This window comes from Nerophis ophidion, linkage group LG02 (assembly GCF_033978795.1).
Source record: "Nerophis ophidion isolate RoL-2023_Sa linkage group LG02, RoL_Noph_v1.0, whole genome shotgun sequence".
Lineage (NCBI taxonomy): Eukaryota > Metazoa > Chordata > Actinopteri > Syngnathiformes > Syngnathidae > Nerophis > Nerophis ophidion.
The window spans coordinates 57,709,221-57,723,035 of record NC_084612.1 but is presented as its reverse complement, the minus strand read 5'-3'; the positions used below and the strand labels follow the sequence as shown (position 1 = coordinate 57,723,035).

General features: G+C 38.8%; 1 protein-coding gene across 4 annotated transcripts in view; it reads left to right on the top strand.

Annotated features, from left to right (window-relative positions):
• The window catches only part of LOC133542939 (receptor-type tyrosine-protein phosphatase gamma-like), a 797,325-nt gene that overhangs the window by 735,239 nt on the left and 48,271 nt on the right, over positions 1-13,815 (top strand). For all 4 annotated transcript variants that reach the window (XM_061887219.1, XM_061887226.1, XM_061887237.1 and 1 more), the window contains 2 exons: positions 1,755-1,846; positions 10,092-10,183. In XM_061887219.1, coding sequence (XP_061743203.1) covers positions 1,755-1,846; positions 10,092-10,183 — 184 coding nt within the window. The remainder of the gene's footprint in view (positions 1-1,754; positions 1,847-10,091; positions 10,184-13,815) is intronic.

Below are 13,815 nucleotides of genomic sequence, written 5' to 3'. Positions count from 1 at the left end.
GAGGAAACCAATTTTTGAAGCTTTTTATGTGGAATTCTCTCCCATTCTTGCTTGATTGTATTTTGGGCTTCGTAATGCACCACAAATTTTCAATGGGAGACAGGTCTGGACTACAGACAGGCCAGTCTAGTACCCTCACTATTTTACTATAAAGCCACGCTGTTGTAACATGTGGCTTGGCATTGTCTTGCTGAAATAAGCAGGGGCATCCATGAAAAAGACATTGCTTGGATGGCAACATACATGTTGATCCAAAGCCTGTACATACCTTTCAGCATTAATGGTGCCTTCCCCATGGAAGCTGTTTTTTATACCCAATAATGCAGGGGTCGGGAACCTTTTTGGCCGAGAGAGCCATTTAAGCCAAATATTTTAAAATGTATTTCCGTGAGAGCCATAAAATATTTTTTAACACTGAATACAACTAAATGTCTGCATTTTTAAGTAAGACCAACATTTCTAGAGTACAATATGTCACAAACTCGCATGGCAGCAGTAGTAGCGACCCCTAGATGCAGGAACCAGGAGAGCGAGGCGCAGGTAAGATGCTTTTAATATCACCAACAGAGGAGAATAAAGCAGTCTTGCATGTACAATTCTACACAATAGTCAATCTTTGAGCCCTGAGCAACGCGCAAGATAAGCATAAATAGAAACATGCGGATTGGCAGCAGTTGAGGGGAAAAAAAACACAGCGCTCAGCGGGACAAACAGGAAATGGCAACAAAATAAAAGCACTGATGGGAAGTAAATACGAAACAAAGAAGAAAAAACAAAAATGAAGTGACAGATCTTTACATAGTAAGTCTCTTATTCTTTTTAATAACATTTTTATTCGGAAGCTCACCAATTATAAATAAAATCCTTCTTACCGTTAATGCGACTTCTTGAACAGGTGCGGTAGAAAACAGATGGATGGATTAAAATGTATGAGAATGTTTTATATTTTGAATGTAATTTTCAACACTGCGATTACCGGCGGAATTATTCATTATTTATCGTGTTAAGCAATGTCAGCTAAGATTTATCCGAGAGCCAGATGCAGTCATCAAAAGAGCCAAATCTGGCTCGAGAGCCATAGGTTCCCTACCCCTGCAATAATGGCACTCACCTGTTCCCAATTAGCCTGTTCACCTGTGGGATGTTCCAAATAAGTGTTAGATGAGCATTCCTCAACTATCTCAGTCTTTTTTTTCCACTTGTGCCAGCCTTTTTGAAACATATTGCAGGCATCAAATTCCAAATGAGCAAATACTTGCAAAAAATACCTACTTTTACCAGTTCGAACAATAAATATCTTGTCTTTGCAGTCTATTCAATTGAATATAGGTTGGAAAGGATTTGCAAATCATTGTATTCTGTTTTAATTTACCATGTACACAACGTGCCGAATTTACTGGTTTTGGGTTCTGTACATTACACTTGCTGTAGTAGTGAAATGTAGACATTTATTTATTTTTTTTCTGTAAAAAATATGCTGACAAACAAATAGCCAAACCCTCAGCCAATGACGCGAAACTAATTGACACTCTTCAACTTGTTCGTGCACTAAAGCAGAAGAATTATTTGCCCCTCATCAGATTTCTACTCTGTATTCATCCAGTCATCCGTAATTATCCGCCCTCTCAAAAAGTGTAACTTTCATAATTGGAGATCCTTCACGTGTCATGATATGCACACTTTGATAACATTGACAAATGTGCCATTGCAATTTGATTTGACAATCATCCTAATCATCTTTTTGTCTGTCCTAGACGCTGTTTGCAGTCCGCACATCTTCATGTAGAGGACAGTAGTTCACGCCGGGTGGTGGCAAACGACACGATATCCGCCGCTTCCATCCCAGGTAACAACTTGCAATTTATTTCATGACTCCTACAAATCTGCTGCACAGTACGGGATATCTTTAAAGGGGAACATTATCACCAGACCTATGTAAACGTCAATATATAGCTTGATGTTGCAGAAAAAATACAATATGTTTTTTAACCGATTTCCGAACTCTAAAAGGGTGAATTTGGCGATCTAAACGCCTTTCAATTGTTCGCTCAACACACACGCACGCAAACAGACACAAACACAATGTAAATCACAGCACTGATATTAAAATCCATCTAGCTACCGTGTAACAGGAACAACAAATGCCGAACATGTTGACAACTTACACTGACAGTTGCACTGCCTCTCATCCGGTCGCTAGCAACTAGCATGTAGGCTAGCTTTTACAAGCAGGAGTGACAGCGGGGACAGCCAATCACACGTAAGTTAGCATGAAACTGGCAACCAATCAGGGAGCGATATTTAGGTTAGAGGCGGGACTTCTAGCAGAGACCGACATTTAACCCTTTCTGTGCCATGATCATTGACTAAACATTACGGGCAGCGCTTGTATTGATAGTGACTACACAGTAGCGGGTGGATATTGGTAGGGACGTGTCCCTTACGTCCCTACCCAATTCTACGCCCTTGTTTGGTACTAAACCGTCTCTGAAACGTATTGGTCCCCCACCCGGGTCAAAGTCAAGTCGTGACATTGCTGGTTTACAAGCAGACGACCATGTTCGGCAGCGCACACACACAGAGTACTTACAAGCAGACACAGTCTGTAGACAAAAGAGGGAGAACTAACGCTTAAAAAGTAAAGATAAAGGTGAAGTTATAACACTGTAACACCCTCAGGAATAGGTGCTTTAAGACATGGCTAGCTAGCTAGCGGCTCAAGTCCAGCCCCAGTCTGCAGTGTTTTAGCTACTTCTTAATCACTAATCCTCGTCTCCATGGCGACAAATAAAGTACGGTTCTTACAAGTATCATCCATGCAGGACGAGGAATAGCTAAACATGCTTCACTACACACCGTAGCTCACTGGTGTCAAAATGTAAACAAACGCCATTGGTGGATCTACACCAGACATCTACTGTAATGATATCAAGTACAGGCACGTATCTAGTCGATACTACAAGGATTACGTTGATAATTTTTGGCATCACAACATCTTCTTTTGTTTTTTTTTTTAAATGTTTATTATGTTTATAAACTCAGGAAGTATGTCCCTGGACCCATGAGGACTTTGAATATGACCAATGTATGATCCGGTAACGACTTGGTATCGGATTGATTCCCAAATTTGTGTCATCATCCAAAATGAATGTAAAGTATCAAACAACAGAAGATTAAGTGATTGTTACATTTTACCAGAAGTGTAGATAAAACATGCTAAAAGAGAAAGTAAGCAGATATTAACAGTAAATGAACAAGTAGATTAATAATCCATTTTCTACCACTTGTCCTCAATAGTGTTGACAAAATAAAAGGTAGATAAATGACACAATATGTTACTGCATATGTCAGCAGACTAATTAGGAGCCTTTGTTTGTTTACTTACTACTAAAAAACAAGTTGTGTAGTATGTTCACTATTTTATTTAAGGATTTAACTGCAATAACAAATATATGTTTAATGTACCCTAAGATTTTTTTGTGAAAATAAAGCCAATAATGGAATTATTTTGTGGTCCTCTTTCTTTAGAAAACTACCAAAAAATATCAAAATAATTTTAGTACCGGTAATAGTACCAACATATTGGTATCATTACAACACTTCTCTTTTTTGACTTGGGGTAATATTTTTGAGTCTTTCAAATGATGTATATTTCTGTTCTTGTCGTCCTCGTCCGGGCAGAGGGGCGACATGGCAGCGTGGCCGGATCAAAACAGACGTAGTAGACGCTTTGCTAAACAAAAAAAGTTGCTTTATTACAAGCGAGCATCATTATACAGGTCTGCAGTACCTGGAGGAGGTTAGGTCAAAAATGAGGCACTCCTAATTTGGAGGAGCCAAACTAATGTCTTGTATTCCTTCTTTCTCTGTCTGGGTGTGCGTACATTCAGAAGAGTACAACCTGACCATGTAAAGAGATAGGTAGGTAGGTTTTTTTATGTCATTGCACTAGTACAACGGAACTTTGTTTTCAGCACAAACCTGTTCAGGAGTAGACAAACAAACAAGTGTACAGGGTTCCAAAACAGGAACGCTGTTCGTGTGTAAGCGACTGGGAAGACAACAGATGTATACCAGGATAAACATGGAGTCTCTCCTCCAGGATAGAGTTATCACTTTTGCATTCCGAAGTCTGAAGTTATTGGCTCTTCTCGTGAGAGAATTTACCCGGTCCATATGTGATTGTCCAACTAAGTTCCTTAATTTATTATGGGCTCAACCATTATTTACTTAAACCCAGTGATTCGCTTCCTCCAAGTTGGATATAAACATTCACCATGTGTAGAACATAATATGAGGTAATTAATTGACTTCACTAATGCGACAGTTTGTAAAAATGTACGTACTTGGAGAAGTGATGAGGATAGAGCTGCCTTGGCCGCATACCTGCACATCTTTGTAACGGCGGGTCAGTTGATAAATAGCCCAATCTACCAAAAACACAACCAATTTTTACAAGAGTAGCAATCACATGTGTGCGTGTGGGCAAGTTTGTGCCGCCCAAGCTGTAAACCTAAGGCAAACACTAGTGTTGAATTGTTGTTAGATTAGATTAGATAGTACTTTATTTATTCCGTCAGGAGAGTTCCTTCAGGAAAATTAAAATTTTCAGCACAATCCCATTCAAGATCAGACAAACATTACAGGGAGACAGAACAGGATCGCTGACGGGTCTGCCGGCTTCCAGCGCCCCTTACAAAAAAGAAGACATACAGGTAAACAGGGGGAGGGGGGGGGATATGGTAGAAAAGAATAAATGAAATAAAAAAAATCGGTCTTAGCCTGGGCCCTGGAGTGGGGGTACAGAATGAGGCCAAGGGAAAAAAAAAACAACAACTCATAGCCATAGTACACATCCCTCTTACATGTGTGTAAGAGGGAAACATCAAACATCAAAGAACCAGACACTTCTACATACAGCTATGAATAAAAAGTAAAATAAACATATACACTGTGGTGTTCACCATTACCAGAGCACATCAATTGTCTCAGTTTATACCAGTGGTATACAATGTTGAAAGAGCCATATTGGACCAAAAATATTTTTTTTTAAAAGTGTTTGTTACCGCAAAAAATGAAAAGTGTCATAATGAAGGCCACACGTGACGTAAGTGACGATATTAGCCTACTATCAAAATGACTATGTGTCGCAAATCTTTGTTGACAGAAAAGTTGACATTTTAATATTTCTTCTACACATTTTTACAACATTGAAAAACACTAGTAAAACAGAGGCTTCTCGGAGGGTCAGATAACTCCTGGAAATGACTGGTTTAGAATGGCCAAAGGTATATATATATATGTGTGTGTCCAAGTTAAAGGGGAACATTATCACATTTTCTGAATGGTTAAAACCAATAAAAATCAGTTCCCGGTGGCTTATTTTATTTTTCAAAGTTTTTCTCAAAATGTTACCCATCACGCAATATCCCGAAAAACAGCTTCAAAGTGCCTGATTTTAACCGTTGTTATATCCACCCGTCTATTATCCTGTGACGTTACTGTGTGAAGCCACCAGAAACAAACATGGCGGATAGTACAGAAAGGTAAAGCATAGTAGCTCGGATTTAGACTCCGATTTCAGCGGCGTATGCGATTCAACAGATTACGCATGTATTGAAACGGCTGGTTGGAGTGTGGAGGCAGGTACCGAAAACGAAATTAAAGAAGAAACAGAAGCTTTTGAGCCATATCACGACAGAGAGCGGCACCGAACGAAGCGCGGACGAATTTGGCGAAAGCCTTCCAACCAACGATTGGTATGCGTTTGTTTGGCATTAAATGTGGATGGAGGGAAAGGCTGGATGCAAATATAGCTACAAATGAGGCATAATGATGCAATATGTACATCTAGCTAGCCTAAATAGCATGTTAGCATCGATTAGCTTGCAGTCATGCCGTGACCAAATATGTCTGATTCGCACTCCACATAAGTCAATAACATAAAAAAAATTCACCTTTGTGATTTCGTTGACTTTATCGTTGGAAATGCATCTGCTTTGAGTGTCGCAGGATATCCACACATTCTTGCCATCTCTGTCGTAGCATAGCTGTCGTCGGTACAGTGTGCAGAACAAACGAGGGACTTTTGCATCTTTTGACCACTGTGCAACTTAAATCCGTCTCTGTTCGTGTTGTTACACCCTCCGACAACACACCGACGAGGCATGATGTCTCCAAGGTACCGGAAAACAGTCGAAAAACGGAAAATAACAGAGCTGATTTGACTTGGTGTGTGTAATGTGTTTGAGAAAATGGCGGGTCGCTTCACGATGTGACGTCACGGGTGAAAGGTCATCGCTCCGACAGGCAACAATTGAAAGGCGTTTAAATCGCCAAATTCACCCTTTTAGAGTTCGGAAATCGGTTAAAAAAACCTATGGTCTTTTTTCTGAAACACCAAGGTATATATTGACGTTTACATAGGTCTGGTGATAATGTTCCCCTTTAAAGAAAACATCAGGCTGTCTTCTTCTACGGGATTTAAAACAATCTTTATAAGCTCGGTAACATTTGGTGTTGTCCGGAGCAACATGGCACACTAACTACTGTCATAAATGCAGCTAATGTGTCATGAGACATGAAAATATAAATGCAATACACAAGGGAAATAAGTAAATGCATTTAAATGAGCTCAAATATACAAACAAACAAGTCGTAATGATGCAATATGTTTATACAGCTAGCCTAAATAACATGTTTGCATCGATTAGCTTGCAGTCATGCACTTACCAAATGTGCCTGATTAGCACTCCACACAAGTCAATACCATTGACAAAGTTAACCTTTGTGCATTCACGCACAGCATACAAAGTTTGGTGGACAAAATGAGACAAAGAAGGAGTGGCATAAAGCATGTCTTTCTGCGGCAGCGTCGGAGAAAGTTGTACATGTAAATTGATTACGATGAGTTCAAGCATCGCCAAAATTAGTAGGACAAAAAGGGCACTCGCCAAATACTCTTGTCAGTGAAGCATGTTTAATATAAACAGTGGGATTTAGAACCATTATGAAGGTTTATTAACCTACAGAAACCATATTAAAACAAAACATATGTTTTTAACTTTTTATTTTTCTGATTTGATACATTTTTGAAAAAGCTCTAGGAAACCATGGAGACGGAGTTTATCAAAGTGTGGTTATCAATCACGGTTTCATAATCATTTTAATTAATAATTTTCATTGATACTGGCAATACATTACATCTCTAGTGTGGTAGTGTTTCAGACAAGTCCACTGAAACAATCTTCCGAGATGTTTGTGTGAGTTTGTGTGTTGAATGAGAAGATACAGTAGTTCTGATTCAATGTATGCACTTTAATTTAGAAAACATGCACACAAACCGAAACACAAAACTTGGAAACAACTCTTGAGTTGAGGACTAGGGCTTGAATCAAAACCAATTAAAATCTTGTTAGGACCACTTCACAAAGTACCTTGGCAGACTGGAAAGGCCCCCTACAGTGCGGGTACAGACAAGTGGTCTACAGTACCACTGTGAACCCTAACAATCCTAAATAAACCGATTTTGGATTCACCCTAAATTTCCAGACTCAGTGATTTTTTTAGGTTAACTATCAGATTATAAATCATAAGAAATTGGCACTGTGTGCCAATTGCATGCAGGCAGAGAGGTCCAGTTTGACCATATGTTAAGTCACATGTCAACAAGCTCAGACTAAAAGCCTCATGCATCCCATAATCCAATAAAGGTCTTCGAATACAACAGAACAGACCAGAACAGAATAGAATAGTCTTTATTGTCATTGTCATCAGAAGGTGAACAATACAATTATAATGGACTACTTTCTCCCCAGTGCATAAACAACAATAGTGCATAACAGTGCAAAGTGTAATAATAACAATAATAAATAATAATAATAAACCCTCCCCTCTGCAACCAATGAGACACACACACTTAGGTTAACTTTCAGTTTTGTTGGACTGAAGCCCAGGAAACTCTGCTTGGTAGGAGTAGCAAAATAACAAAAGCATGTTAAGAGTTCTTTTAATTAAGTAAAAAAACAACAACAACAAGAACAACAAAAAACAACAAATTTTATATACATACATATTAGGGTTGTGGGAAAACATTTATTTGAATACGTTGTGCGATTCAGAATCGATTTTCATTTTTAAAAAATCAATTTTTAGTTGTATTTATTTATTTATTTTTTTATTTTATTTTTTTTTTATCAATCCAACAAACCACTACACAGCAATACGATAACAATGCAATCCAATTCCAAAACCAAACCTGACCCAGCAACACTCAAGAACTGCAATAAACAGAGCAATTGAGAGGAGACACAAACACGACACAGAACAAACCAAAAGTAGTGAAAAAAAAGGAATATTATCAACAACACTATCAATATTAGTTACAATTTCAGCATAGCACTGATTAAAAACCCCTCATTGACATTATCATTAGATATTTATTAAAAAAAAATAATAATAACAATAGTGTCACAGTGGCTTACGCTTGCATCGCATCTCATAAGCTTGACAACACACTGTGTCCAATATTTTCACAAAGATAAAATAAGTCATATTTTTGGTTCGTTTAATAGATAAAACAAATTTACATTATTGCAATCAGTTAAAAACATTGTCCTTTACAATTATAAAAGCTTTTTTTTTTTTTAAATCTACTACTCTGCTAGCACGCAGCAGACTGGGGTAGATCCTGCTGAAATCCTATGTATTAAATGAATACAGAATCCTTTTGAATCGGAAAAACATCGTTATTGAATCGAGAATCGAATCGAATCGAAAAAATCGATATATTATCGAAACATGACCCCAAGAATCAATATTGAATCGAATCGTGGGACACCCAAAGATTCATAGCCCTAGTACATATATATAATATATACATACATAAATATATATATATATATATATATATATATATATATATATATATATATATATATATACACACACACACGCATATTTATATATATATATATATATATATGTATATATATATATATATATATATATATAATATATATATATATATATATATATATATATATATATATATATACACACACACACGCATATATATATATATATATATATATATATATATATGAACGTATGCCATCCCATTCCTAACCCATAGGGTTCAATATGATGTGGGTCCACCTTTTGCGGCTATTAAAGCTTCAACTCTTCTGGGAAGACTGTCCACATGTTTGCGGAGTGTGTTTATAAGAATTGTCCACCTTTCTTCCAAAAACGTATTCGTGAGGTCACACAGTAATGTTGGTTGAGAAGGCCTGGCTCTCAGTCTCTGTTCGAATTCATCCCAAAGGTGTTCTATCTGGTATAGGTCAGGACTCTGTGCAGGCCAGTCAAGTTCATCCGCGCATGGGGGTGGTAGTATTATGCTCTGTTTTACTGCCAATGGAACTGGTGCTTTACAGAGAGTAAATGGGACAATGAAAAAGGAGGATTACCTCCAAATTCTTCAGGACAACCTAAAATTGGGTCTTGGGCGCAGTTGGATGTTCCAACAGGACAATGACCCCAAACACACGTCAAAAGTGGTAAAGGAATGGCTAAATCAGGATAGAATTAAGGTTTTAGATTAGCCTTCCCAAAGTCCTGACATAATTGTGTGGACAATATCTGAAGAAACAAGTTCATGTCAGAAAACCAACAAATTTAGCTGGACAGCACCAATTTTGTCAAGAGGAGTGGTCAAAAATTCCACCAGAAGCTTGTGGATGGCTACCCAAAGCGCTTTATTGGAGTGAAACTTGCCAAAGGACATGTAAATCAAATATTAACATTGCTGTATGTATACTTATAACCCACATTTTCAGTAGACCCATAATAAATTCATAAAAGAAGCAAACTTCATGAATGTTTTTTGTGACCAACAAGTATGTGCTCCAATCACTCTATCACAATAACATAAGAGTTGTAGAAATGATTAGAAACTCAAGACAGCCATGATATTATGTTCTTTACAAGTGTATGTAAATTTTTGACCACAACTGGATGTCATATGAATGCTGAAAAGCTATGGTATGCATAGCCTCCACCCTAAATCTTGTGTCATGCCTCCACTGTAGGTGATGCGGGAGCTATTCCAGTGCAGCACTTCAGCAAACATGTCTCCGAGCTCTCCTTGAATAACTCGCATGGATACTCACAAGAATTTGAGGTAAGTGATAAAACGGGTTTAACAAACAGCACTACCTTCCAAGTCCCCTTCAGACTTCTTGGATGCCCAGGGCACAAATCCAAGCCTCCATAGCCTCCTTATTTGCAGGTAAAATAAATCTGGAAGAAAAAAATCAGTACAAATATATATTATAAAAGTCTTAGAACGCCGTAATTCTGCCCTCTAAACAGCCTTGTTCAGAGCAGCTTACTTTGTTGTGCTGTCTTATCTCGATGAAATGAGCCTGTGCTTACCCCGCACCTCTCCAGTAGTAGCAAGATGTGATGTAGGGTTGTACGGTATACCGGTATTAGTATAGTACCGCCATACTAATGAATCATATTCGGTACTATACCGCCTATAAACGGAATACAATGATTTGCAAATCGCTTTCAACCAATATGCTACAAAGACAACATATTTGATGTTCAAACTGATAAACATTGTTTTTTTTTTTTGCAAATAATCATTAACTTTAGAATTTGATACCAGCAACACGTGACGAAGAAGTTGGGAAAGGTGGGAATAAATACTGATAACGTTGCGAAATACTCATCAAACACTTATTTGGAACATCCCACCGGGAACAGGTGGGTGCCATGATTGGGTATAAAAGCAGCTTCCATGAAAATCTAAGTAATTCACAAACAAGGATGGGGCGAGGGTCAACACTTTGTAAGCAAATTGTCAAACAGTTTTGGAACAACATTTCTCAATGAGCTATTGCGAGGTATTAAAGGATTTTACCATCCACGGTCCGTAATATCATCAAAAGTTTCAGAGAATCTGGAGAAATCACTACACGTAAGCGATGATATTACGGATCTTTGATCCCTCAAGCGTTACTGCATCAAAACCCGACATCAGTGTGTAAAAGATATCACCACATGGGCTCAGGAAAACTTTATAAAACCACTGCCAGTAACTACAGTTGGTTGATACATCTGTAAGTGCAAGTTAAAACTCTGCTATGCAAAGCATAACCCATTTATCAATAACACCAAGGAACGCCGCTGGCTTTGCTGGGCTCCAGCTCATCTAAAATGGACTGATGCAAAGTGGAAAAGTGTTCTGTGGTCTGACGAGTCCACATTTCAAATTATATTTGGAAACTGTGGACGTTGTGTCCTCTGAAACAAAGACGGAAATAACCATCCAGATTGTTATCAGCGCAAAGTTCAAAAGCCAGCATCTGTGATGGTATGGGGGTGTATTAGTGCCCAAGGCATGGGTAACTTACACATCTGTGAAGGCACCATTAATGCTGAATGGTCCATACAGGTTTTGGAGCAACATATGTAGTCATCCAAGCAACGTTATCATGGACGCCACTGCTTATTTCAGCAAGACAATGCACAGCCACGTGTTACAACAGCGTGGTTTCATAGTAAAACAGTGTGGGTACTTTCCTGGCCCGCCTGCAGTCCAGACCTGTCTCCCATCGAAAATGTGTGGCGCATTATGAAGCCTAAAATATGACAGTGTAGACCCCGGACTGTTGAACGAATGAAGCTCTACATAAAACAAGATTGACAAAGAATTCCACTTTCAAAGCTTCAACAATTAGTTTCCTCAGTTCCCAAACGTTTATTGAGTGTTGTTGAAAGAAAAGGTGATTGTGACAGACTTCCTGCCGTCGTCGTGTGGGTTGCGGGGACACCTGACACAAGACGCAATGTAAAAGTTTTGACCTTGATTTATTATTTCAATAAATCTGCTGTCATTTGGCCCATTGGTCGCGTCACTTTTCAGTGCGCTCTTCCGGCCTGTCTGCTCCCGCTGCACGCCTTTCGGCGTCCGGGGCTTGCGTCCGCTGCGGGGGTGTGTCATCGCTCTCTCGGCGTGGCTTGTCGCGCGGTTCGTCTGCTGGCCGTTGTTTCCTCCTACGTGCTGCTCTCTCGCTCGTTCCTCCCTCGCCCTTTTTGTACTCTAGCAGCAGATAGAAAGATTGTGAGCAGGTGTGTTATATACGCACCTGGCTCAGATTTCCGCTGCAGTGTCGCTCCGCGTGTGTCACGCCTCTCCTCGCCGCCGCATGCCCCGCCTCCTGGCCTCTAGGTGGGCCCACTCTGCAGCTTTCCGCCCGTTGTCGGGCCGTCGGCTGTGTCTCTCCACTGTGATGTAACACAATGGTGAACATGTCCTTTCCCAACTACTTTGGCACGTGTTGCAGCCATGAAATTTTAAGTTAATGATTATTTGCGAAAAAAAATACTAAAGTTTATGAGTTTGAACATCAAATATCTTTTCTTTGTAGTGCATTCAACTGAATATAGGCTGTAAAGGATTTGCAAATCATTGTATTCCGTTTATATTTACATGTAACAAAATTTCCCAACTCATATGGAAATGGGGTTTGTACAAGCAGACACAGTGTGTAGACAAAAAAGGGAGAACGGACGCATTATGGCTTGAAAAGTAACTATAAAGGTGATGTTATAACACTGAAACACCCACAGGAAGAGGTGCTTTAAGACATGGCCACCTAGTTAGCGGCCATCATCCAGTCCCAGTCGGCATTGTTTTAGCTACTTCTAAATCCCTAATCCTCGTCTCCATGGCGACAAATAAAGTATGTTTCTTACATGTATCATTATCACTGCAGGACGAGGAAAAGCTAAACATGATTTACCACACACCGGCGTCAAAATGCAAACAAACGCCATTTGTGGATCTACACCTGACATCCACTGTGATGATACCAAGCACAGGCGCGTAGCACGTCGATAAACACATATAAAGCATACACACACAACTACTATGATTCCTCGATATTTTTTGATATCTTCTTTTGTTTTGTTTTGTATTTCTATTATGTTTATAAACTCAGGAAATACGTCCTTGGACACATGAGGACTTTGAGTATGATCAATGTATGATCCTGTAACTACTTGGTATCAGATTGATACCCAAATTTGTGGTATCAACCAAAACTAATGTAAAGCATCAAACAAGAAAATAATAAGTGATTATTACATTTTAACAGAAGTGTAGATAAAACATGCTAAAATAGAAAGTAAGCAGATATTAACAGTAAATGAACAAGTAGATTAATAATTAATTTTCTACCGCTTGTCCTTAATAATGTTGACAAAATAATAGGTAGATAAATGACACAATATGTTACTGCATATGTCAGCAGACTAATTAGGAGCCTGCGTTTGTTTACTTACTACTAAAAGACAAGTTGTCTTGTATGTTCACTATTTTATTTAAGGAAAAACTTGCAATATTTTTTGGTATCGGGACAACACTAACGTGATGTGTAGACTCTATATGTACAAGCAAGGTGAATGAGGGACCGGTGCCGAGTGTGAAAGCAGCTTGACACATGTTGCACATCAAATACCTGAAAACGCTTGAAAAACTTAAAGGTAGAGATAAAATCCAACAATGAATGTGCTGTAAAACTAAAAGTATTGTGGTTTCGAAAGTATGCAAGAACAGCATATTTTATGTCCAAAAGTCATTGGCGGGCCGTGCGTTCCTCACCTAGGCCTTCAGTGATGTCCTACTTAGTCCGACTTCACATCTCCAAATACCGTAACTGATGTCACCACATGGACACGGCTGGAGATACTATACAGAAATACAATTGCACACTACTGAGTATTGAATCTCCTCAACAGTGT